We start from the raw sequence: 26,053 nt of genomic DNA on the forward strand, positions 1-26,053 counted from the left end.
ACAGTTTCAGTTTACTTGCAAACATTCATAAATTCTGCCACGTATTTCATACCGCCACAAACATGTCTTTAAAATATTAAATTTTTCATGAGATGAAGGAATTTCAATATAGACTTGAATAGCCACCACTTTCTAAGCATCTCATACTCATGCATTGAATCGTGATCATGTTAAGCTAGTAAAAACCATTAGTTCTAAATTAGTATCTATGTGATGGGCAATCCATTTTTAAGGACAAGAGCTCGAGACACGTATAGAATATGAAAGCGCTCTTATTCACAGCCCTGGAAACTTAGCCTATATATTATCACCTTCAGCCGGAGACTAGACAACTGCTTTAATAACTAATCAGAGTTCTGTAGTTGAAGCTTTGCGCTTTATAAAGGGAGTAGAATTGGAAAGTAATACATGTTAAGAGTGAGTTCAGAGAGCAGACATAGCAACTACATGTAGACAAAAAATGAGCATACCTGGAGCCCTATGTTGAGATAGAGGCCACCTTCAGCTTCCTCTTTGCTGTCCGATTGTGCCGACATGTCAAGAACACAAAGGCTCTCGGGAGGGGCTGGCAGTGCTTGCATACTCAGTGGTGATAAACAGTCCTAAATACCCAAAAGCAGAGCTGATGTAAATGTTGTACATTTGGACGATAAATCAACAATTATAACTGAAGAATTTGTCTTTTTTAAAGGAAACAAATTGGTACTCTAGCTTGCTACCATTTTTGTATATAATCCGATTGGCTGAGAGAGGGAGTAGGGAGAGAAATCTGTAGAGGTGCTGCGGGGGTGCTGCAGACCCCTTCGCAAAGCAAGAATTATTAAAGGAAACTAAGCCACGCTAAAGCTAACCATAACCAAATTGGACTACTTACCAGCATATAATACATTTGTTTTTTTAGAGATGTTGGCTAATTTTAGCTTCTGCACTTACTATAAAATAATTATTAAAAAATTCACCTTCCTAAAGGATAATATCGTAAATTTAAATTATTTAATTTACAACATTTACAATTACAAAACAACACACAACATAAATTTCTATCTTATTGAAGCGGTAGTATATGTTATTCATTACGAGAATTGTTATCAGCAGTCAAGATGTGTATGCATTCCACGAGTCACCAGTTAGATTGTTAAACAATCGGAGTTGCTCTATAGAAAAGTAAAGCAAATAGCATTATAACGTTGAAGAAAAAATGAATAGAACAAATTAAAAAATCTCAGGAATCAGAATTCCAAATTTTATTAAGTTCAAACAGGAAAAACAAAAAAATTGAAGAATATATTTGTAAATGCCTTCATAATTATAAATCACTTCATATTGTGGTAAATGTATATTATTTTTTTTAAAAGATTTTTTGTTAAGGAGGTTGATGAGGAACTTGGTAAGGTTTGCTCTAAACAAATACACATAATATTTAGGCTGTTTTTTGCCTCAATGAAAATACACCGAGGGACAGATGTTCAATAACTTGTTTTATTTTTTTCTAATTTTTTAAACATACATGAAACCTTATCCTTCCGAGTTATGGAGCCACTTAAAGATGAACATTATATCTTTAAACTTGATGTCTGAAGCATGATAAAACTAATATGAAAAAAATTCATACATTATCTATTTGGCATAGATTTTTTGGAATGATGTATAAGCAGCACAGAACTGTTATGAAATGGATATAATAATAGCTTACATGCAAGACACGTACAAACATACATGTAGATGCTAAATATCAGCCTGTGTAGCCACAACCTATGTCATTACTAGTTTGGAACGCAAGTAATTTTGTTAATGAGCTCTGTAGGCATAAACCTTACAGCACAGTTAAAGTGTACATCATGCTATTATAGGACTGGCGAATTATCTGTGGAAAAGCGAAGAACTATGGTTTTCTCTCAGGCTCAGCAGTAGTGTTCAACTAGGAATGCAGTTGAACACAGTATCAATACAGTGGAGATGGGATGAAACTCGAACTATACTGATGTCAACAGTATCTGCCCAACAGCCACAACAAATAATAAAATATGCAAGGTTTTCAATAAAATATTTCATTAATATTCACTCTCAAATCTATTGAGCTTCTGAGAGCAGAAAAATACTGTAAACTAGGACAAAAAAATGAGACAAGTATCATCAGGTTACGAAAATGATTTCATGAACAAGGTACTGTAGTCTGAGCAAACTTACGGATGGGTCCAGAGAGAGAATCCTCACTGTGTTGTCAGAGAGACAGACAGAGAGGAAACGACATCGTTGCTCTCCAGTGGGAACCCTTCCTATAGCCATGCAGACTACATCCTTGGACATCTCCTTGCTTTCTGTATACTCATTCAGCTGACCAGAGGGGTCCATCTCAAAATATACCAGCTCACCACCTGTCAATGCAATCACCACCTGTCTTTGGTTGACAGCACATTTCACAATCAGCTTCTTGCCAGGGGCTTTCCACTCATTTACTCTCTTGTCCGCTCTGATGTGACGAATTCCTTCCGGATAAACCTAGCAGAGACATGCCATGGGTATTTAGCATTTAAAATCAGCAAGTAAAAACAAATGTATTATGGTTGTATTTTGCATTATACAATTGGACACACAAAATGTATAAATTACAAACTAAATGTGTGTCTGGAGAGTCAAACAAAGTAATATGCTGGTTATGAGAACAATACGAGGGGTAAGTTAGGAATGGCATGCAGGTTTTATAGTGTTAAAAAGTGAACTATATACTATGTTGGCATATGGTGAATGTAACACAATTATATATGTAAGGAATTATGGTTTTACTCCCAGAATTATGAGTACTGGATGGACTAGATGGGTGTAATGCCACTGGCAAATATGTTAGACTTTTGAACTAACAGAAAAAACAGAAGGCTCAGTTTGATACTTTCTGGCTGGTCAGAGTAACAATATTTACATTAAAATGCTCATTTACAGACAGTACACTACACTAATGATGCTTTCATACTTATAGTTGCAAAAGAGAACTATCAAAACTCCCTTAGATTTGAGGGTTTCATATACTAAGAATATTGTGAAACAAATTTTACCAAATAGAGCTAAATTGAGACGCCCAATATCAGAAAGCACCCAATTATAAAATATAAATGACTTCATGTGCAACCAAAGGCTAAGAGCTGACCAAAGGCTAAAAGCTGACCCAAGACTAAGGGCATTGCCCACTTAAGACTTTAACTCAAAGAGGGCTGACTCAGAAAATTCATACATATAGAAATTTAGTGATAATTTTATAACCTCAATTCTTGTTTGAAAATCAACTGAATAAACTATGATGAGTTGAGTATTACAGCAATTATAAACCTTAACCCATAAAAAATCATGAAATAAAAGTCTAGCAAATGTTCTGGCATCTACTTCATAGACAGCGGATTTGTCTGAACAGTTTATACACCTAAAATATGGCTGAGCAGAGTGTAATATACAAGCACAGAAGCCACAATCAATACATCCTTCGAACCAACACACGACTCGTAGTGCTGTCAGCTCTATATGTATAGAAATAATGTGACAATGTAAGAAGCCAAAATGTAAAGCATACTCCAAGGCATTTGGCTGCATGTACTTTAACCTAGCTATAGCATGGCCAGACTGAAGGGCTAGGTTCAACTACCTGAAAGCACACCGCTAACAAAATTCTAATGCGACAGGTTTAAGGTGAACAGACGACTCCGAAGTACATGATTTCCAATATTTTAGGTACTGTTACTCCGGCAGTCTAGTGCGCTATGAGAGATCATCAGGTGTACCAATAGAGCACAGAGAATATGTATGCGCACAATACTTCTAAACCTCTAAAAGGCAAATGAATGATGCAGCTGACAGTGTGCCGGGTGGCGATGCCGACTGTCGCAAGTTGGAGCCCCATACAATGTAATCGTTGTTCCAACCTCCAACCATGGCTACGAACAGATGGATATAACTTTTATGGTGAAAATTGTTCCTATAACTTGCTATCACTCAAGCGAGAAACATACAACTCCTCTCAAAACTATGAACATTAAAAAGGACTGATTAAAAACCAGACAATTGATAACCATTCCTCTGGACAGGGAAAGAAGGATCCATACTTGTATTCAGTTGAACTAAGCAATGTACCTGTACTAGTGCATCTTCGCCAAGCTGTGAGCATGATAATGTAGGTGTTGTTCCTAAGAAGCCGGAATCTGTAACTTCCTCTACAGTCTCTCCAATAGACAGTACAAGGGTAGCATTGACGAATGACACAATAATGTAGGCATCATACTCCTCTACAACAGACAACCATTGCTATGCAGTGAAATAGGCAATAAGACGACCCTAACTAAACCTTTATCAAGAATCATGCTAATTTTTGCCTGAGTCCGACAAGGTTTGCTTGAATTTTGCTAACTTCAGAGTTTAGTCTGAGCAAGAATTAGCCTGATTCTTCGGTAAAAGCCATCTGCTAAGGACAACAAGACGTTTGAGACATTTCCTAGAGGGTGCAACAATACAAACCTGCACATCTTGTCGACTGTTTAGCATCACTTCAATACACACACAATCCCACCTACAAAAAGAAGAGGCCTGGCGTTAGGTGAAACCTAAGCGCCGGCCTTGTTAATGGGAGGAGAGAGGAGAGCTGGGTTGTATCTGTCACATTTAAGACATTGCTCTGCCCCTAAATGTTTGATGGATTTAATGATTTAGCATACTAGACACACATGTCTAGTGTAATGCTATAGATCAGAAGCAAACTCTCACTGACTAGCTGGGCCCACTGTCTGACTCTTAAGTGTATAAAATCAATCAAAACAAGCAGCAGTTAATGACTCATTGCAGTGAGGTCATATCTTCTCATTTTGCTATTGAGCAGTGCATGATGGATATAGTAGTTTCAAAAACCAAAACTATACTCCTCTTAAGGCAGTGTTCTTCTTATATGGATTCGAATTCTAATAATTAGCAGCGAGCATTTTATCTTTAAAATACTTTCATGGTCTGTCCATGTTACTCTGAAATACAACATTACACTCCATGCCAATCATTAGAATATAGGTCTAGTGTGTTCAAGAGAGACACCTACTATTTAGCTACGGCGTCAGAAACACATGTAGGAGCTAAAGGCAAACAATATTGAGTGGAAATCCCAGCTTTGACTGTGGCATAACTTCGGTAAATCAGGAACAGAGTAATTTGAGGTTAAAGATCCATATAGTTGCTCCAAATTGGATATCTATCCCAGTTCAATATAAGCACACAGGAAACATGTTTCATATTTCTCTAACGCTAGCTAAATTTGAGACTTATACATATTAATTGTGTAGCTAGTATATTATTGCACGCACTCAACTTCATATTCATCTAACAATGGACTGGTGATCTAACCATCCAGTTGGTACAAACTTTCAGAGGTGCATAACCACAGCGCTGAAACATGGTTTTTGTACATTGCAGGCTGGTCTGAACAATGGATTGATGCAGAGCTAGACTACATACAAAAGGGTTGCTCTTTTTTCAAGGAAGTCATTCAGCATGGCATTTATTGTATCGTAGCATCTACAAAAATGTACCTAACCTAGCTGAAAGCTACATGCTGCTAGCTAAATTCTTGAGAAAATATGCGGAGCTTACTTGTTTTTACATGTTGTTACATGTTTTCTAAAGAAAACATGTAGGCTCTCGGCTTACCTTCTGTATTTCTTTTTACAGTCCAGACTGCATTTGGGTTACCTGGCAACTCAGATACAGCCATCTCAGACACCTATGAGACAGAGAGAGAGAGGCTGCCATCACAATCCAGCTGCATACTCACTTTTATATGATAATAGCATTCATAACAGCACTTCCAAACCTACGGGCCGCTGAACCTAAACCAATGTCCCATGTCTCTAAGGTGAGGTAACAATAAATACCTCTTGATTAATGTTGCCGCTAAATTTTGTTTTCACACAAGTTTTAAGTTTTTACCTACCATTTTTTATAAGTTTTCAAAATGAAACATAATGCATACTTATAACAAAGAATATTTTCTTCAAAGCGCATTGGCTTGGACATACTACTAGAGCGGATTAACCATCACATTGAGAGGTTTGACTGTATTAGCCCCTATTTAAACTGAAAAAGAAAATGAGGACTAAGATAATAACAGCTTGATGAAGACTAGTAGAGGACTCACTTCAAGACCGTGACGCAAGACTCGGAAGGTACTCCGTGGGCCTCGTCCACAGGCGGTATAGAGTTGTGGAGTGTCTTCATTAGCCAAGTCCGCAATCTAACCAGAACAATGTGAAAGAACAAATTGAACAACTAACAGTTCGAGACAAATAAATTAGAAAAAATGAACAATGACTATCTAGCAAATAAAGTAAAAGCAGCAATCTTACTAAGGATCTTGAAGAGATCTAAAGAGATAACAAATTTAAACAAAACGAAAAGCTTGTGGGAGCAACTGACCTGACAGGACATGATCGGTGCTAAGCTATCAAGCTCATCAACGAGCACAAGATTTCTGAGAGCTCGAGGATCAAAGAAGAATGTGACTCCTTCCTCTAGAGGCATGCTGCTGCTAAACTCTGGTTCATCATCGTCATCTCCCAGGTGAGCTATCTGGTAGAGATAGCTACACAGACAGAAATACAAAAACTAAAATGACTGAAATGAAAATGGCTATAAAGTTTAAAAAAGAATAAAATAGAATACTTACTGATTACCAAACTCTGAAGCGCAAAATAGAAAGCCAGTCTTGAGGACACAAAGTGAGCTGCAGACAGGAACGGTATCAAAATATTTCAACTTTATCTCTGTAACCTATGAAATGTAAACCAATATATGAGTAATGCACGAGTGCCAATTCCTATGGGTTAATACTGAACAAATAACTGAGCCAGACAAGACATTGTCACTTGCAAAGGACGTGATGTTAACTGCAGTGATATGGCAACACTAAGCATATTTAAACTAAGCATATTTAGACTAAGTTTAAACACGAAGGCATAACGAACCATATCTTCATCTATTTCGAGTGTGATCTTGAACACGTCGCCCTGCTCAGTTTGGGCGAGAAAGAAGAACATGCTCTTAGTCTTGTGTGTAGCGCTGCAAACAAATATCATTCCTCTTTCAGGATCATCCAAATCATGCCTCCTTCGTGGAATGGGACAACGAATGTCTGGCTGATCACCAAAGTTCTTGTATGTCAAATAGTTTTCCGCGCAGATGATAACCCCACTTGGTCCTTCTGTACCACCAGGCACTGGATAATACATAGGTTAGACATAGACATAATAAATAGACATAATAAACATGCGCATAAACCTATATGCATTCCTGATTGATACGTGGTAGCGAAACTAATAAGAAACTCATTACCATGCATACGCCTTTCTTACTGGCCAGAATAGATTGGAGAACATATAGGAAAATGTTTTTAATTCAGAGTTGTTTCTGTTTGCTTATTCTTGGAAATGTAGTTTCATTTTATATTTTATAATTTAAGATAAGGTAGATGTTAAGGGGTCAATGATTTAGAGCCAATATAGTAACAACAAACAAACAATTATTGGCAAAATGTAGTCAATGTCTGTGAGTTGAATTTTTCTAAGATGTATCAATTTGGTATGCCTACATCAGATCTGTAGTGAGAGTTTACATGGATTGTAGTCGTCCATCCATGTGAGCGTTTGGTTAATAGCAACAATTATTATTATTCATGATAGCAGCAAGAATCACTTGGTTTTTATTGATTATTCTGAACTAATCTTAAATAGGCCAGCTGATGTCTGTGTGAACGAGTTTCTATTAACTTTCATTTTAGAGTTGTCACCTCTTGTTTTAAAACAACCGCTGTTGAAAATAGCTTTATCTCTTACTGAAATTTTTTGCTAAAACTAATATCTAGAAATAAATGTAATAGATAATGAAAGCCTGATATCTTCAAGAGAAAATGAAGCCAGCAAAAAACTTCAGGTATCATTTTGAAAAACTGATGCAGACATTAAAAAACATAAGTGAGTTCCTAAGTTTGTGTATGTGTTTAAAAGAATACCTGCGACCAGCATGTTCGCGTGCTCATCCAATGGCTCGCTGTATTTCCTCACCACATGATTGAGACCCAAATCCAACTCGTAATATGTTAACATCTGTGAGACCTTTTGTGCACTCTCACCAGACGGGTCATTGTCACATTCCTGCGGAAGGTAGCAAACATATCAAGATCATTGTAAACATCAACATTATCACATTCCTGTCAACATCACAGCATCAATAGCAGTATGTCATAAAATACAGTTGTATCATACAAAAAGAATTTAATCAGTAAATCCTGGCCATATTCTCATAAATCCATATGCTGCATGATTCATAAGACAAAGGAACACCATCATTTCAAACCACACTTCATATGATACGCTTAGGGATGCATATTTTTTTTCGTGCAATGCATCAATTTATATTACATCCTATTGATGAAATACCAAGGTAGAAATTGCAATAGTTTATCTTGAACACCAAAATTTCCAATTACCTGAATAAAAATATTTTTTGTACGAAATATGTGGAAAAATAACTATTTTAGAGAAAGAGACTTCTTTTAAATATTTAGATTTTCATATTTTAGACCAGTTTCTTGTTTAAAAAAACTGCCATGAAGGAACAATATTATGTGTAAAAACGCAATATAATGACTCATGCTAGAACTGTTAGCTCAACCATCCCGGATCAACTAAAAGATTAGCAAATGAGTGAATGTGATAAGATAGTAATACAATGTACCCTCGCCATATGACATTAATTCGTTCCAGGGTTGGCATCGTAAGGCGAAAATGTCATATAAAGGGATATAGAAACCCATAGTAATTATCTAATGCAAACATCTCCTAGTAAAAAAGAAAATAATATGTTAACCTTAGTAACTATAGTTACCTACAGTAACATTAGTGTATTTATTATTTATGATCTGCGATAAAATGTAACGTTACACTGTACTATGTGCAGTACGTACTGTAGGGAGTTCTTACCTTCCAGACAGATGTATAACATAAGCCTTGAATTGAACTTACATGAATTTAGCTTACTAAACACATATTTAAAGCTAAGTTTTAGTATGTATTTTGCTATACTTCGATTTTTGCATCGTCTCACTCTTTATTACCAGTTTTCCGTTTTGTTTTCACCAAAACTTATAATGAACAATGCTGAACTGAGAAAGAGAGCGAGCATCATATCTTGTTCATGCATTGTGGGAAAGATTTTGGCGAATAGCATATCGCCATCTTCGTTATTCCGATGTATTCAACACACCAACTGCTAAATTTGAACACTTCAAGAAATTTTTGTTGATGTCATATGGCAAAAATAAAGCCCTATGAAGAGGACGGAAAACATCATGTTCCACATCTTAAGGCGAAAAAACCGTAAAACAGGGACGCCAAAACTCGAGGATGCACTGTATATGAACAAAGTAGTACAGCAGTCAAACAATTGCATGCAAATATGATTTGAGCAACAAACCTCATAATCAATCTCCAAACACGCAAATGTGGGATTTTCAAAGCCGACATCAACACCAACCATGTGGTAAACAATGGTGTTTGCTTTGTGAGCTTCCAATGGTGAGGAAATTGTGAGGCGCGCCTGAGCATCTCTGTTAAGAATGTACACAAGTTTCTGCTTCTCGCATGCCCCTACCATCACTGCACGCCCTTTTGGATCCATGGCCAAATATTGACCAGGGACTATGCGACGGCATCCCGACTTGCCAAATGTTTCCTGGTGAACCTGAGAATGCAAAGAAAGTCTTTAACTATTACAGGTTTTAAATTAGGCCAACAAACCCAGTTTTGTACAAAACACAAAAAATTTGTTTCGTCATTGAGAGAAAATATATTCAAAGGTTTGCCATAAGGAGAAATAACATTGATATGCCAAAAAATGGGTTAGTAATTTAAGAGTTTCCGGATTCCCTACAGGGTGCCCACATGATTCCCTACAGGGTGCCCACATGATTCCCTACAGGGTGCCCACATGATTCCCTACAGGGTGTCCACATGATTCCCTACAGGGTGCCCACATGATTCCCTACAGGGTGCCCACATGATTCCCTACAGGGTGCCCACATGATTCCCTACAGGGTGCCCACATGATTCCCTACAGGGTGCCCACATGATTCCCTACAGGGTGCCCACATGATTCCCTACAGGGTGCCCACATGATTCCCTACAGGGTGCCCACATGATTCCCTACAGGGTGCCCACATGATTCCCTACAGGGTGCCCACATGATTCCCTACAGGGTGCCCACATGATTCCCTACAGGGTGCCCACATGATTCCCTACAGGGTGCCCACATGATTCCCTACAGGGTGCCCACATGATTCCCTACAGGGTGCCCACATGATTCCCTACAGGGTGCCCACATGATTCCCTACAGGGTGCCCTTGACCAAATGTGCCCACATGATTCCTACAGGGTGCCCATGACCAAATGTCGAAAAAACACCAATCCTGCAATCAATATTCGTTTAGACATCAGCATCACATATTAAACAACGCCAGTTACCGATATTTTCAAAACGCCTTTAGCGATATGTGACCAGTTACAGTTTTTACTCTATTGATAAATCCAATAAAAACCTTTAGCAAACTCAAAACGAATTTGTTATATATATGTTTAGTTATCACAGCCTACAAACATTAAACTATTTATAAAAACAATGGGTTTTGATGATACGTTCCCACATATGTGCTGATCCACTATTAACAGAATCTACCTGGCCATTAACCAAGACAAAACTACCATGATTCTCCTGCAATGAGATGTACATGATTAGATATAAATCTCGCACATGCACCCTAATCACGTACCTCCTATGCATAATCACGTACCTCCTACGGTGAGAAAAACCTTGAGAAGTTGTGCTACCTTGGGAGCATTACCTCGAATGCACAAACAAGGCACATGATAAATAACACGCAGGACTAAACCAAAAACTTGTTCAAATCACGCACACCATTTTACATTAAAATCTCTTGTTTATTTTAGCAATCGCGGTTTTGTGCAACCCAGCCAAGAAGTACCAGCAGTATGCGATATGGATAGATAACAAATATGATTGCTATGAAAATACTAGAAAGCAAAATTATGTTTGTGTGTATCTGCTTGATCGGTGTGTCATGTAAACTTCTAAACGGCTGCCCAAAAGTGCTTAGAAATGGGTATGTAAGCTACTGACCACGAACAAAGATTTTAAAAATATTATTTTACCTGAAATGAACAATTGTCAAATCGCAAAGAGAAACAAACCTCCATTAGCTACCACCTCTAACTCTTAACCACTGCTTAGTAACGGATTTAAACAACAAATTCTGTTATAATTTGCAACAGTCTGATTGGTTTTAAATGGTCAATTAAGTTGGCAAATTCCTGAAGTGTTTTGAAAATAAAACTTGGAAAAAAAGTTGCATCACATTTTCGGTGACAGATTTTATATATATATATATAATATATAAGATAAAAACCCTGATAAGCTCTGAAACCCTAAGCAGATATGTTTAGGGTTTCAGAGCTTATCAGGGTTTTTATCTTCCTTTTCCATGTATGGGTTTATTATTTAAATTTAAACAAATAAGATATCCACATATGAGATGTGAGACTTTATCATCACACCTATCGATCTCATATGGCACGCTAGACTGCTAGGGTTCTAGTACATGTAATGGAGACACCACTATATGCCGTTTTCTCTCCTAAATGCAGAAAGAGAGAAAACTATATTTTAAAGCTTGTTATTCAAATCGAATTTGAAGCTCACACAGACATCACGCTTTACATGATATGGAATTTCTTATGTAATACGATGCAAATACTTTTCATAAATACTTTATGTTAAGCGGAATTTATGTTGAGAGGTTTACGTTATAAGATCGTCTACTGTATATATAAATTCACTAGGTGATAGCTAATGAACCTTCTCAAAACAGTTCTTGGAAGTGTTGTATTCTAGAATGACAATCCTTCCTGAATCAGATCCAACCACAATGTAATCTACAATGAAACAAACAAAAAGCTGAGTCACACTTACACTACTAAGAGGTGTTGCTACATGGAATGTTTTTTCTATCGATACTCAGTTGACAACAAGATAGTATTGAAGAGAATATCTAAACAGAACAATGAAATGAGTTAACGTTTTCTTTCCAATGTTTAGTATTATACGGCACTGTTCATAAAGATCCAAACAATTTGGCTTCGAAAAAATAAATTTTGTTAGAAACTTTTATAAATTTTGTTAAAAAACTTCCAACCCATAGGTAGATTGGGTTTAAAACAATAGACCGCAACATTTGTCTGCGCTATCAGCCCTTTGTAAATACTGGGCACAATGCTCTTCAAAAGATCTACAAGAAAGTGTGACTATTGAAGAATCCTTACCTTTGCTACCGCCTGTTAATCGAAAAGGCATAAGAGACCGTATCTCTCCAAATGCCTCGGTAGCATGCAGCGTGTAGACTTTTCCTGTATTTGGATCAGGCCTTAGAATTTCCAGAATTTTTCCTCTCGCAACACAGAGTTCTTGTTGCTTTGTACCACAAAAGTTACCATGAACAGCTTGTGATACAGTTGTGGCACGTTGAAGGGTGAGGTTGTAGAGATGCATGACTGAGAAAAAGAGTTCTGGTGGCTCCAAACAAAATTCCAACAGAGCTTGATTAAATCTATAAACCATCAAAGGATATATATATATGTATATATCTTATATCTACATACCCTACAGGATGAAATTATTCACGGAGTCAAATTTTGTGAGATTTGTCTTTTCATACATATTCGCAGACTAAATTATTCACCGATGAACACGTTCGCAAATAAATTAATCCATGAAAGCAGCTAGCAATAGAGTCAAACCTTCACATGCATATACCACCTGTTGAGGTTTATATTTAGCTAAGAAAGTTATGTCGATCATGCCAAGCTATAAATCTCTGACTGAATCCAAAGGTTTTCATGAAGATTCGATTTGGAGGCATTTGGTGAATCAACAACTTGTGGTAAGTTTTTTCAACGTAAAGACTGCAGGAGAGATTTTTGCGATGATGACGCCGTGCCGAATTCCGAATTAATTTTGTAAAGAAGTCTGATGCGTTGGCAATGGGCTTAACTCAAAGCCCCGGCGATGATTTTAAAAGAGTTTGGAACTCAGCTACGTTTACTCACTCTGCCTAGCGACTAGTTTTCAATTTGAGGTAGTAGTTATTCTCCCATGTGTTAAAAATAAAACCAATTATTCGCGGAATTGACAGTACGCGAATTATTAAATCCATTAAATAGTTTCATCCTGCAGGGTATATAAATGTGAGTGTCAGCCATTCGAATGTCCACTTAGAGCGATAAAGTTCTAGGTATGAAAAATGCTTCATACTGGAATTGAACTCAGATTACCAGTTTCACAGACAGACGGGCAATCAACTACACCAAATGGCCTACTTACCATACTATGAGACAATTGAGCACATACTTATTCCACCGGTTAAAATACGCACGCTTGAAGCGTTTGCAAAAATACTATTGGTTACTACGTCACACTTAAAGATCATGATTACATGAGAGATCATGAGGCACAACATAATGGTTATAAGCACAATTATAAACTCGGCTCTTATAGCTAAGGTGTAGACTAGCTTATATTACTAGTTCAAGTTGCTCAAATTCATTGGGTAAAAACTTAGCCAAGGCAGCTACATTACCTGCCACGGTTTATAGGCTGTTTTTCTATAACCCCGTGCAATGTCGAACATTCGCCTAGCATATATATAACATATATATGAAACACTTGTAACATATAAATACACAAATGAACAAAGGCCTGTTCACGTGATGTCTTCCTTAAAGGTTGACTTGCAACAAAATTCACATTACAGTTACAGTATTTGGTATCAAAATATTTACCATGTCTTACTCTGCTGTGTTGTAGACCGTTCAAAATATGTGGAAATGTGATTACAAGCTCTTAAAAGCTAAAAAACAAACAGTTAACAGACCCTGTGACCCATACCTCCTGCCAAACAGCGCAAATAATTCCTGCAGCATTTTTTGATTATCACGGGTGACTAACAGGCTCGTCATGTTTATCAGAGAATGATATGTACTACTTTGAACCAAAGTTAAAAAATTAAACGAATTTTCACAGTAGGTGATAAGATATGTGCTAAAAGTGACAGCATTACAATGATGACAAAACAGACGATAGACAATAGACATGGTTTTATTGAATGCGTGAAGTATATTTGTGAAAATATTTTGACGAATGATGTTGCATGAAAGTGTAAACAGAAGCCATCTCGTTCAACTAGGTTCCATTTGAGCTGTTTTGGAAATTCTAGAGATTCTAATCTACGGCGGTTACGTGATGGCGGCGATTAACTGTTCGTTTTTGAGCTTTTAAGAGTTTGTAATCACATTTCCACATATTTTGCACCAGCAACACAGCAGAGTAAGACATGATGAATCTTTTGATACCAAATAACTGTAATGTGAATTATGTTGCAAGTCAACCTTTAAATGATAATTCAGTTATTTTAATTAAATTGAAAGCATTTCATTACAGCTTAGTCACATGCTTACAAATCCATAAGATTGACACTAAAATTTAATTTGAGTGAGGAATATATGCAGCTTTTCCGACCACATTATCCCTGCACGTTTTCAGTTTCCTATCATATTTCTATTAATAAATCTTAAGAGTTAAGACTAACAACAAATCAGACTTTCATAAACGTTAATCAAGTTAGAAAGAATACCTAAGTGATTTTGAGACAAAGATTAATGTAGACAACTTCAAAGGGCAACAACACCTTCATAATGTTAAATGTGAAGCTGAGTGATGGTGCGTAATCAGAGGCACTACAGTTAAGCAGAAACATTAAGTTTTTACTTGACATCACTGCAATTATTAGCAAACAGTAGATGAAATAATGAAAGATTCGCTCCAGAACTTTCGTAACGACACTGCCTTCATATCAACACCTAACTAAAATAATCCGCAACTCATAGTACAGCAACGCGACGTACTGTTAAACACATTTCCAACCACAAACCATCTTAAACAATCCAGTCACCAACATATTTCAAATAGTGTTCAACACATTTTTAGCAATACGAGTAGCGTCGTTTTTGTGGATTATTTGAATAGCTATCGCGCAATCCGGTTATACTTTGTGCGGCTGTGATAATTCCTTTATGACATAATATGAGACTGTTGAAAACATCCTAAAAATTCAAACATACTTCTTTATTTATATTTTGCAACGAAGAAATATTGGATGCATTAGAAGCGAAGGAGTACGGAAGGATCAAATAAAGGTATCTGTGTTTTGATTCGAATGGCTTCTTTCTTCCTTCAGTAGTAAGTTGTAGCCTCAAAACTATTTTTTAGACAGACACCAGAAGAAATTACAATAGACATGCGTAACACCAGCTTTGTTAGTTAAAATGTCAAAATGTCATCGACGTCAATTTAAGCGTTGCACCGTTGAAGCTCATAAAAATGTTGCGAGTTTATTATTTGGATAGACAACTCCTTAATTACCAAAAATACTCAATATTCATTGCTAGCCGACTATTAACTTAAATAGCATTTCAAATGCTGTGGGCCTGTGGCGGCCTAAATAGTCAAAAGACAAAAGAAATGAGAGTAGAACTAACTTTCTTGCATAGAACAACAGCACACTAGGCGTGAAATCAAACCATAAAAAGTGTCGCTGTGTAAACTAATAGCAGAGCCAAATAAGTCTGGTAGCAATAGAAGTTAACAAATAATAGGCTCATTAGCGTTAGCTTATTTGGTGCTAGTAAAATAAAAAGAATTATGATAGAAATAAAACCAAAATGAATGCAACTACATAAAACAAACTGCATGCTGGGCAGCAGCACACTGACAAAAGTTTATAGTAATAGTCATCAAATATCTTTATATTCTGCTGAACCCATTGTTCTTTGAGCGACATTGGACAGAATATTTAAAAAATTTATCAAAGAATCTTAAGATTATTTATAACAAGCTTGTATGAAATTTACAATAAAATTCAATCTGTAGAGATTATACAAATGTGGTAGTAATTATGAGGCATTAGCTTGCCGTGAGCCCGCTGTACAGGGTTAGAGATATTACTTGTATTCAATGCTGCTTCGACACAGTCAGTGATATTGTAGCTAAAACTTGTTGATTTTAGCCAAAATATATTGAAGATCAAGAAGGAAAATATATCCATTTACTCTAGACTAGTAAGCGTTCAATATGGTATATACCTACTAAAAGTACCTGAAACATGCAATGGGACTTTTTTGGAATACAATTGGAACAATTATAAAAAATATTAATTTTTTGCTATTTAGAAAATGGCAAAAATTTTGTTAAAAAGCACTTGTAAAAATGAAAATATTAAAAGCATAAAAATAAACTGAAATGACGCAAAACTATTGTAAAATAAGTTGGTAAAGGAATAGCACAGATAAAAACTCTCATGAATGGGAGTTACCACGTTAAAAATAACTGTCAACAAAATAGTTGAAAAACTCAACTGAAGTGCAGAAAAGTTGAAACAGTAGATCTGTAAATACTATTATACCACAACCTTCGTTATATGCAGCATAGGCTATTTAGAAAGTGGCCAAAATTTTGTTAAAAAGCATTTATATAAATGAAGGTATTTACATAATTTTATGGCTTATAATTAACCTACCTTTTTTACTATTCTATAAAATATGCTCATTACTAATAATCCAGCTGCTAACTGAATCTATAGCCAGATGTATCTATGTAGATAGTTGCTTACACTTTGTATATGGGAAAATAACTCCAAATTGGTTCGTACTGTTTTCAGTTGAATGCACTAAAATGGCCAGTAATTACCTTAGTTACTGAGCGTTTAACAATTACAGAGCTTTACATAAATAGAAATATGGGCCAAAAGTTACAAAATACCCAAAAGTTACAAAATACCCAAAAGTTTAAATAATCCTGATATATAATCAGGATAATAATAACAATATAATAATCCTGATATACTTTTTGATACACCATCTGGAAAACTAATAAAATTATTAATTTCAAAATCATCTTGTTATTTTCTAACTTCTGATCAATATGTGTCATCCATAAAGTTAGAAATTATTGTTATGATAACTATTGAAGTTATTAAATAGACATATAGAAAAACAAAAGCTAGTAGTCAAAAAGTCAAAACACTTTCATGTTTGCTGGTTTAAATAAATCAATTTTTGGCATTTTCAGAAACTAGTCTATCTGTACTAATTGCTGATGTTATGCAATATTATATTTAGGAGTTGCTTTTCCTACAAAACTTTATAGAGTATTTGTACAGCGCAAGTTTGTTTTGCAATAATTTCTGTAGAGATGTGATGCTAACATGAACCACCATACTTTTAGTCTTGTGCTCAACATATGTTATCATTTAAAACTACATGTCAATGAACAATTCCGAGTTGATAGTATGTCGGTCAGCTTAACTTTAGTCTTTCATTACAAAATTAAACTTCGTCAACCTTATTTGTTGTCGAATTAAATTTTTGTTCTGTTTTGTGAGGGATTTTATGACTTAGCCAGTTTTGTTCACAAATGTGCACTCATGATCAACTCAAACAAGTTTCTAACCATATATGAGTACGCTACCACACAGCAGTCCTCCTTGATTATTTTTAACATCACAGTTGAGTACATACTCTGAAAGAAGGTGAGATTCATATTCACCATGCGAAGCAGCAGCTATGAGACTTTAAAAGCTTATCATGTTCACAAACTTTATATGGAAGGTTTTATTAATTATGTAAATACTAGATATATTTACTGGTGATTAATTAATCAATTTTATCAAACTATTTGTTTATTCAACTGCAAACAAAGATAAAACTTATTCAAACTGACTTGTTGAATCGTTTTCCCTTTTGGAATAAACGTGGTGGGAAAACTCTCAATTATAAAATATCAGGTTTACTTTTTCAGATATGTGTAAACCATGTAGTCATTTATAACGCAATAATTTAATTACCATAAAACCTCTAATTGAACGCCATGGCGTTCTATTTTTTAACCTTTCTTCTATAGCGGCAGTCAATTGGAGGAGTCGTTCAAATAGAGGCTAGCGGTCTATTTTTCAAATGGCTCGTCAAACGTTTTGGAAGATAAATTTAGCCCGATTACGGGTGAAGCAAATGTTGCCTCTATTTTGCTCTCCTTTTTAGGTGGAGTGGTATTAAACCTTTTGGATGCAATAAATCTGCTAACTTATCTCTAACTTGTCAAAGATCTCTTGATAAATGTGCATCGAGAAACTGAGAAATATTGTTGCCAGTTGATATCTATTGCTTGCAATAGACCTGCGATGATATTATAGTCCTTTGCAATTTGTTGGCATTTTCAATTTTTATTTCATTCTAAAATTGAAGACATATTATTATTTTATACCTATATTTAACATTGTTGATTAAAAGCTCATTGCACTCTTTGATATGTTTGCTACATTTTGCAGCCACCACTAGCTTTTTATGTGCAATAGAGTGGAGTTATGAGCATCGGTCCATTGTAAGCCATGTTAAGAAAGCCGCAAGGATGCTATTAAATAACATGCTATAAATCTGCACATTTATAAGTTATACAATAATAATCTATCAAATGATATAAATTTATATTCATGAATAAGTGACATAAATGAATCATACTTATATTACATGCAGAAACAAAAGTTAACGTTTTTAAAACAAAAAATTTCCATAGTTTGATCGGATAGCTGCGTTCTGATTGTTGCTTTCGATAGAACGAACATATTCTAGTTGTCCAATACCTTCCACAATATCTTCTGGCCTCAACTCTTTCTACACTGCTGAACTAGACAATATTAGCGTCCAAACAAATTTTTTGGCCGAGCAAAACTTTCACAGGCTGCATTTAGCACTAATGCAACACGTAAAAGTTTGCTTAATAAACATAACCTTTGGTCCAAAACGAGTGAACTGGTTTTTATATGCATGTCCTTCAAAGTACTAGGACCAGGTTAAACAAGGAACTACCATTAGCCTGAGACAGTTAGTAGCTATTTCTATGGCGTTGGTTTCAAAGTTATATTTACCATCGTAAATTTAAACCATTTTTGTATATGTACATGTACTTCGAAGTATCAGGACTGCGTTAAACGAAGAACCACTATTAGCCTGAGACAGTAATTATTTCTATAGCGTTGCTTTGAAAGTTCATGTACCAGATTTTTATATGTAGGCTACTTCGAAGTAGAAAGACCGCGTTAAACAGAAAACTACTATTAGCTTGATACAGTTATTGATTATTGCCATGGTGTTGCTTTTAAAGTTTTAACAAAAAGCTTTGGAATTGGACAACGAGAGATTTAGTTGTTATTGATATAAACCATTCACTATTAATATGATTTCAGTTCGATTCGAGTTCAGTTAATACGAGTTCAGTTGATATTATGGTCTCGTAAAGATCAAATAATGTCAAAGTAGCGGTCAAATGGAGGTGGCGTTGAATTGGAAAGTGGTAGTCTATTTTTCAACCGTTCTCTCAGGGTGGTGGTCAATTGGAGGTGGCGTTCAAATAGAGGTGGCGTTCAATTAGAGGTTTTACGGTAACTGAAGCTTCCTCCTTTAGTTTTTCTTAAATTATGTTTATAAAATAGTGATGAAAAATAAATCTCTCATGCATCATGTATTTGATACATTTAATTCATGTTTTATTAACTGTGCAAATGTATATTTTTGTAGTTTCCTATGGAATCGATTATCATATTATTATCAAATTAGTTGCTATACTACTCTACTGTAGTGTTCACAAAGTGCGAAAGAATAGAGTTGGTCTTTGTTATATCATCACCACCATTAAGATTCTCTGCAAACATTTATTTATAGTTTACCATAAAGGAGACGTCTCTAACATATCTATCCATAAACGAATATATACAGAATAATATGATAGTACAAGATAACATTACTGTATTATCACTAACAATAACATATATTTTGAATAAACTGTTACACTACTCAGATTCGCCATAAATTTTGCACATTCAAAATAGTTTTTAGATGATGTTGTTGTAGGAAATCTCTCAAAGGTTGAGAATGATATTTGCATTTTGCTGCAAACTGTTACCTAAGCACAGTGGTATAGGAACCTGGACAGATGAGACATGTCCAGAGAAATTTAAGATAGAATGCTTTTTTATACCCACAAGTAGCATTTTTAGGAATGACTTCCTGACCTGTTGTTCAGAGGCCAAGAATTCTAAATTGTTCATAACTGAGACCGAGTTTCATAAATATTTAGTTCAAAGTTGGCTCAGATTGTTCCTCGTTACATGTATATAGCTAAATATTTTATCAACCAGAAGGCCGTGAAATTCTTCGTTAGCTGATACCAACAAAATTGGAACAAACTGTATAGCTTAGAACGTAATGCTGCTCAATTTGATCAGATTGAATTTACAAAGGCTATTTAAAGAAACAAACTTCAACCTGGATGTATTACATAATTAGAACTGAGAACACAAAATATTGACCCAAGTTGTAGCAATTTTTGAGCCATGCTTCTGCAATTTTGAGAATATTCTTTGGTACATTTATCAGTCAAACTTTTCCAATGAAAACATAGTTTCCAAAACTGAAACTATTTTTTTGATATCTGAACATATCAGAGCAACTTGTTAAATATTCTACTTCAACAGAAAACTCAAGCGGTTTTATCTATTTCTTGCCACAATGACGCTGGCAAACCTCGTAAGGAAAAAATTACGATGATATATTTGTAATTTTTAAAAGGTTAATTGTATAAAACAGAAATGTTAAACATACACAAAGGATTTTTGGTTTTATTGCGGAATAGGCTAAACCTATTGCTCCACCTGTTAATATTACCATTCTACACTGTCAATCATGAGATTCTTTAGCTGAGTCACGTGCAAGTTGAGAATGTTATCTGAAAATGTTTTGAAGCTTGATGCTTTTGAAAACACATTAGTACCCTGGCAGCCCGGTGTGCCGTGAGAGATTGTCAGGTGTAATAACTAAGTGCACAACTATTCCACAATGCATTAGTTATATATACAATTATTCCATCTGTACTCTGGATGGTGCAATATTTCCCTGTATGAAAACTCTGACAAGCGGACTGACACAGCTTTTGTTATTATAGAAACGATTAGAACTAAAATCTGGAGTTCAATATATTCCTGTTAATTACCATGGTATGACAGCAATTTTTGCATTTCGTATACTGAATATGGAAGGGGGGGGGGGAGAATAGTAGAGGGCATGTGTTTGGAGCCTCATTGCAGAATGCAGTCTTTTACACGAAATGTGTGATTTATTAAATTTTTAGCAAAGATCTTCAGACTGCCGGTAAGTTTCCTTCACAGATTCTCTAGGTATTACTGAAGCAGCATCTCATTCTCTTGCTGTGCCAAGAATGTGTAAAGATGACATCTAAGCAAGAAAATCTAACATTTTGAAGTTCTTCACAAGTATTACGACTTTTGTACGCAAATGCTCAGATGCATCTTTTGCTGTAATAGGTAGGCCTATCATTTTTCCAATCATGTCCGCTGTTGGTTCGTGACATTCAATATTTCATCTATAGCCATTATGTTACGGAAATTAATATGGTTCTTATTTATTTGTAGTAGTTTGTAGTAGAAGGTAGGTAGTGTAGCGAGCTCATATATTGTCAGTTCAACACGGTTATAGCTCTATGAAACTAGGTAACAATTGATTTTCAAGTTAGGCTAGCCTTGCATCTAGAGTCACACGGCCGAAGGGGCAGCTCTGTCGCTCTATGGACTTACATTCCTCTCGGCGATTGAAACAGATGTACACTATGTAGTTGCATGCTGGATACAATCTATCAACCAGACCTGGTAGGTCTGGATCCTGGTCTGACAAGCCAAAACTTTTAAGATCCTCAGACAGACACTTAGGCTGTTCAAGCTACGGTATTTGTTGATTGAAACAATTCTCCTTATACACTAGCAGGCAACTACCCACCAGCTATCAACTGCACGGCTGCACACTGATTGTTTTGCGTGTGCAGTCACGTACACACACGCAACAAAAGCTCCTACGCCTAGCAAACAACTATATCAATATTCCACACATAAAACTCCCAGATACGGTAGATAAAAACTGTATGTGAGAGTACAATGATTCTCCTAGCAACGGTTGCTGAGTCATTATTCTAACTGCTTGGCTCCTTCATGGTTTATTTAATTTATCATTGGCTATTATTAGTATCCCTTTGTACCCTTGTTTAGTAACCTCCGTGTCTGACTGTCCGCATTATAGGTGTCATGGCCTCTGTATCATTGCTAATAGAAAGCATGTACAGTGCACCCTTGAGATACAATGTTAATCCGTTCCAAGGCTGGCATCGTATGGCGAAAAAATCGTATATCGGGGTATAAAAACCATTGTAATTATACAATGAAAAAAAAAGAAAGTAAAAATCGTCCAAAATTTTATAAAAATGCTCTACATATTAAAAATTAGTAACAAAATAGTATGTTAACTTTAGTAACTATAGTTACCTACAGTAGCTGCATTGTATTAAATGCACGCAGTGATTATAATCTGCAATACTGTAAAATTGTAATCTGTGTACGGAATGCAGATCGTACGGTAACAAGTTCTTACCTTCAAAAGGTACGCATAACATAAACGTTGAATTCACTTCAAGTTTAGCTTGCCAAACTCACCCTTAAAACCAAGTTTTAGTATGTATTTTGAACTATTTAATGAATTTCAACTGTTATCACGAAATTTTATCCTTCATAAGTTTGTCTTCACTTTCATTATAAAATTACCCTATTTACTATACAGGACGCACATACCTTTGGAGTAACGTGGCTTAAGCTGGTATATTGTAGCGAATAAAGCAGAGAAGAGGAAAAAACGTATCAATGCTAATTATGTTGCTGTACACTTGAAGATTAATTTAATACGTAATAAAATGGAATTTTTAGCAAGCTAAAGAAGGTTGTCTAGTCCTGTTCAATTTTTCTTCTGGTTTAAAAGAAAAAAATGCTGGTGCAACGCAGAAAACTGTTAGCTAGCTAAAGCTTGTAGAAGGATCCAGAGAAGGTGCTACAGTAGTTTTTCTTGTATGAAATGTGCACAAGAATCAATGTAACCATACGTACAAAGTTTATACGTATTTATACCCTATAGGAAAGAGCTTTAACAAGTTTCAGAATGTAATGTAAATCCGTCAACTATCTTGAGTAGCTAGTTATATGAGTTACATACATACGATGAATTGTATTCACGTAGGAGATAACAAGCCCACCTGCAAAGACATGGTTAAACAAGAAAATAAAACAAAATCAAAAGGAAACAAATAAAATATGAAAAACATGCCACACAAGAGATAAATAATATATATTACACTTGCATTGTTTTAATGTACCAGTCCAAATCAGTAAATTAAACACTTAAAATATTTCTGCCAATGTGGGGTTTTCTGTATTTTCTACTTCCTCGCCTTTACTAAATGGTTGCTCCTTTTGAATGCTGATCACGTGCATGACCTAACTCCTTCAAATCTTCAGTCGTAAGCTCTTTCTTGTGCTTGCTTTAATGGAGTTCTTGTTTTAATAATAATTGCAAATGCTGATTGGTTGCGATCATATTCCTTGACAATGTTAATAATATGGGTGCTTTCTTCTTATTTACGACATCCAACTTTGTTGACATAGAAATCATTTTTCCTTCGTTTTGTAACGTTTGTATCGGTCTCAGATTCCGTAGCTAACGAATTAAATGTAGATACTTGTAGCTATATACGTATGCTGACTTAAAAGTTTATAGTAAAAGATATAATAACGCTACAAATGAATATTTGCTCTCGCTTGTGTATTTTACACAAAATTTTCCACGCGGAATGCTGACATGAGAGAAGTCGATCATCGTATCTCTTCTAAACGTTCTGAAAAGTTTTTCGGCAAACTATATTTCGGTGTTTTTTATTTCGGCGTGCGTTATGAGCCAAATTTTAACTCGGGCGAAACTTTTCTCAAAATCGTATGGTGAAATAAAATTTGTATAGCGAGGTGAAGATATCACAATGTTTGACTTTGTTAGGTGAAAAATCGTATATCAGGGTAATCGTATCTCGAGGGTGCACTGTACGTACAATTGCAAACCATTGTAACTGTTATTATTCCTATTCTAAGTTGCGGTGCGCATAAAGCCTTGATGAAAACAACAATACTCATCATCGATGAGTTTATAAAACACTACCATGTGAAAAACTTTTAACTATATTTTTACTGAATATATGAACATTTTTTACAGCAAAACTCAGAGCTCTAAAATAATAAAAATGTTTTATAGGTAGATATCTTGTTACCACATAGGAATCAAACCAGAAATATCATTAGTTCATAGAGATATACAGTATTAGCTAATTGTCCATGGCAATTGTTTTATTTATTATTTTTTGTGATATGCAAAACATTTTTTCTATAAAAATAATTTTGGATTGCCCAATAAAACTATATAGGCCTATATACTTTTATCGATATATGTATTAGATATAGTATTATAGTACATATTATATATATACTTATTATTTATATTATATATATAACAATTCATATGGTATATAAATAAAAACGTTTATATGGTATATGTATATATAAAAACACAGTAACTTAAATTTTTGTGAAATTTTACTTTTTTAGTATTTTACGGCCTAATTAATTATAGATTATTACATAATATATTCAAATTTTAACTCCACATGTGTGTTTGCAACATTATCTTCTCTATAATCCAGATTGCAAAATGCCACTGCTACTGTAACAGTGTAGACAGCAGGAAAAAATCATCATAGTGGAAAGAATGAAAATTTGAGTGACTGTGTTTCTGGATCAGATCTGGGCAGTATAGACATATATACATATACTTACACTTACTTACAGGTATATATACTTGCACATGTATATATATATAACAACTGTTCGCTTTTCATCGCTTGCAAGCTGCAGAATACCTGGAGATGTGTTTTCGATATTTTGCACATAAAATGGCTATCAGCCAAATAGCAGTGTCCGCGAGTCAACAATCTAGTCTAGTCTGGTCTTATCAATGTGAACAACCTCATCATAGCTACAAAGCTACCAAAATAACTTCCTCAACAAAGCACGCAAGGCTATTTTTGGATGAAACTCTCAACTACCGGTATGTAGCAACGACAGGTGCAGGGAGGGGTGTGTGTTGCCACCAACTGGAACAACAGACCATGGTTGGAAGTCTTTTACCATGGATTTGTCTCGAAACAGTGAGGGCAAAAAGTAGAAGCTCTCGAAACCAAATTTTGCTAGGAGCAGAAGCCTTTTTTAAATACTACTAATTTCTAGGTGAAATAGGAGCAGAGTGTAAAAAATACCATAAACAATGTCATAAACCATTTCTCACCATTGCATTGTTAGCTGCCATAGATTGTGATAAAGCTTTTCCTTATTATAGAGGTTAGTAGTTATGTAGCTGAATTCAAACTAATCGTTATTGAACAATATTTACTTTTGCTCCTGCATAAATCAAAGAATGTGACCTCAATGTTTGGACAACTGACGTTGCCAAGGAATGATTTGCAAAATTTGTGCTTTTTACTTTGTACTTTCGTGCCAGCCTTCTTCATAAAGCTGCTTAATGGCAACAGAGGCTAAACTTACTGATAGGGTCATCCATCCATCCATCTACTTACATAACATGTGCTCTACGGCTAAAATATAAAAAAACTTGGTAGCTCAAAAATCTGACTTTAAAAATTTGCAGAAGGTTGTCAGCAGTGATGTAGTGCTACCCTAACTCTCCCTAACTAAGTTATGGTTAAAAAAGTTGTGTTTTTTAAGTATAACTATAGTTATGGTTAAAAAATTTTAGACTGCCAGTTCTCAATGTAAATTATAGCTCTATTGCATTGATTCAAGTACACTAATGTCATTATACTCAACATTCAATGGCCATTCAATATAAAAGCAGCATACAGTACAATACAGTGA

The 26,053-nt window shown here is 35.3% G+C and overlaps 1 protein-coding gene across 1 annotated transcript in view; it reads right to left on the reverse strand.

The window, feature by feature from the left end:
* The window catches only part of LOC137391533 (splicing factor 3B subunit 3-like), a 31,654-nt gene extending 16,283 nt beyond the window's left edge, over positions 1–15,371 (reverse strand). Inside the window, exons 1-13 of the mRNA XM_068078037.1 lie at positions 15,261–15,371; positions 12,408–12,691; positions 11,944–12,020; positions 9,490–9,756; positions 8,027–8,168; positions 6,984–7,234; positions 6,686–6,789; positions 6,436–6,601; positions 6,158–6,253; positions 5,671–5,743; positions 4,117–4,268; positions 2,188–2,499; positions 471–602 (exon numbers count right to left, since the gene is read on the reverse strand). Of these exons, the coding sequence (XP_067934138.1) occupies positions 471–602; positions 2,188–2,499; positions 4,117–4,268; positions 5,671–5,743; positions 6,158–6,253; positions 6,436–6,601; positions 6,686–6,789; positions 6,984–7,234; positions 8,027–8,168; positions 9,490–9,756; positions 11,944–12,020; positions 12,408–12,633 (1,998 nt within the window). The 5' untranslated portion in view covers positions 12,634–12,691; positions 15,261–15,371. The remainder of the gene's footprint in view (positions 1–470; positions 603–2,187; positions 2,500–4,116; positions 4,269–5,670; positions 5,744–6,157; positions 6,254–6,435; positions 6,602–6,685; positions 6,790–6,983; positions 7,235–8,026; positions 8,169–9,489; positions 9,757–11,943; positions 12,021–12,407; positions 12,692–15,260) is intronic.
* Positions 15,372–26,053: the final 10,682 nt, after the last annotated feature.

The sequence above is a fragment of the Watersipora subatra genome, chromosome 3 (assembly GCF_963576615.1).
Source record: "Watersipora subatra chromosome 3, tzWatSuba1.1, whole genome shotgun sequence".
NCBI classification, from domain to species: Eukaryota; Metazoa; Bryozoa; class Gymnolaemata; order Cheilostomatida; family Watersiporidae; genus Watersipora; species Watersipora subatra.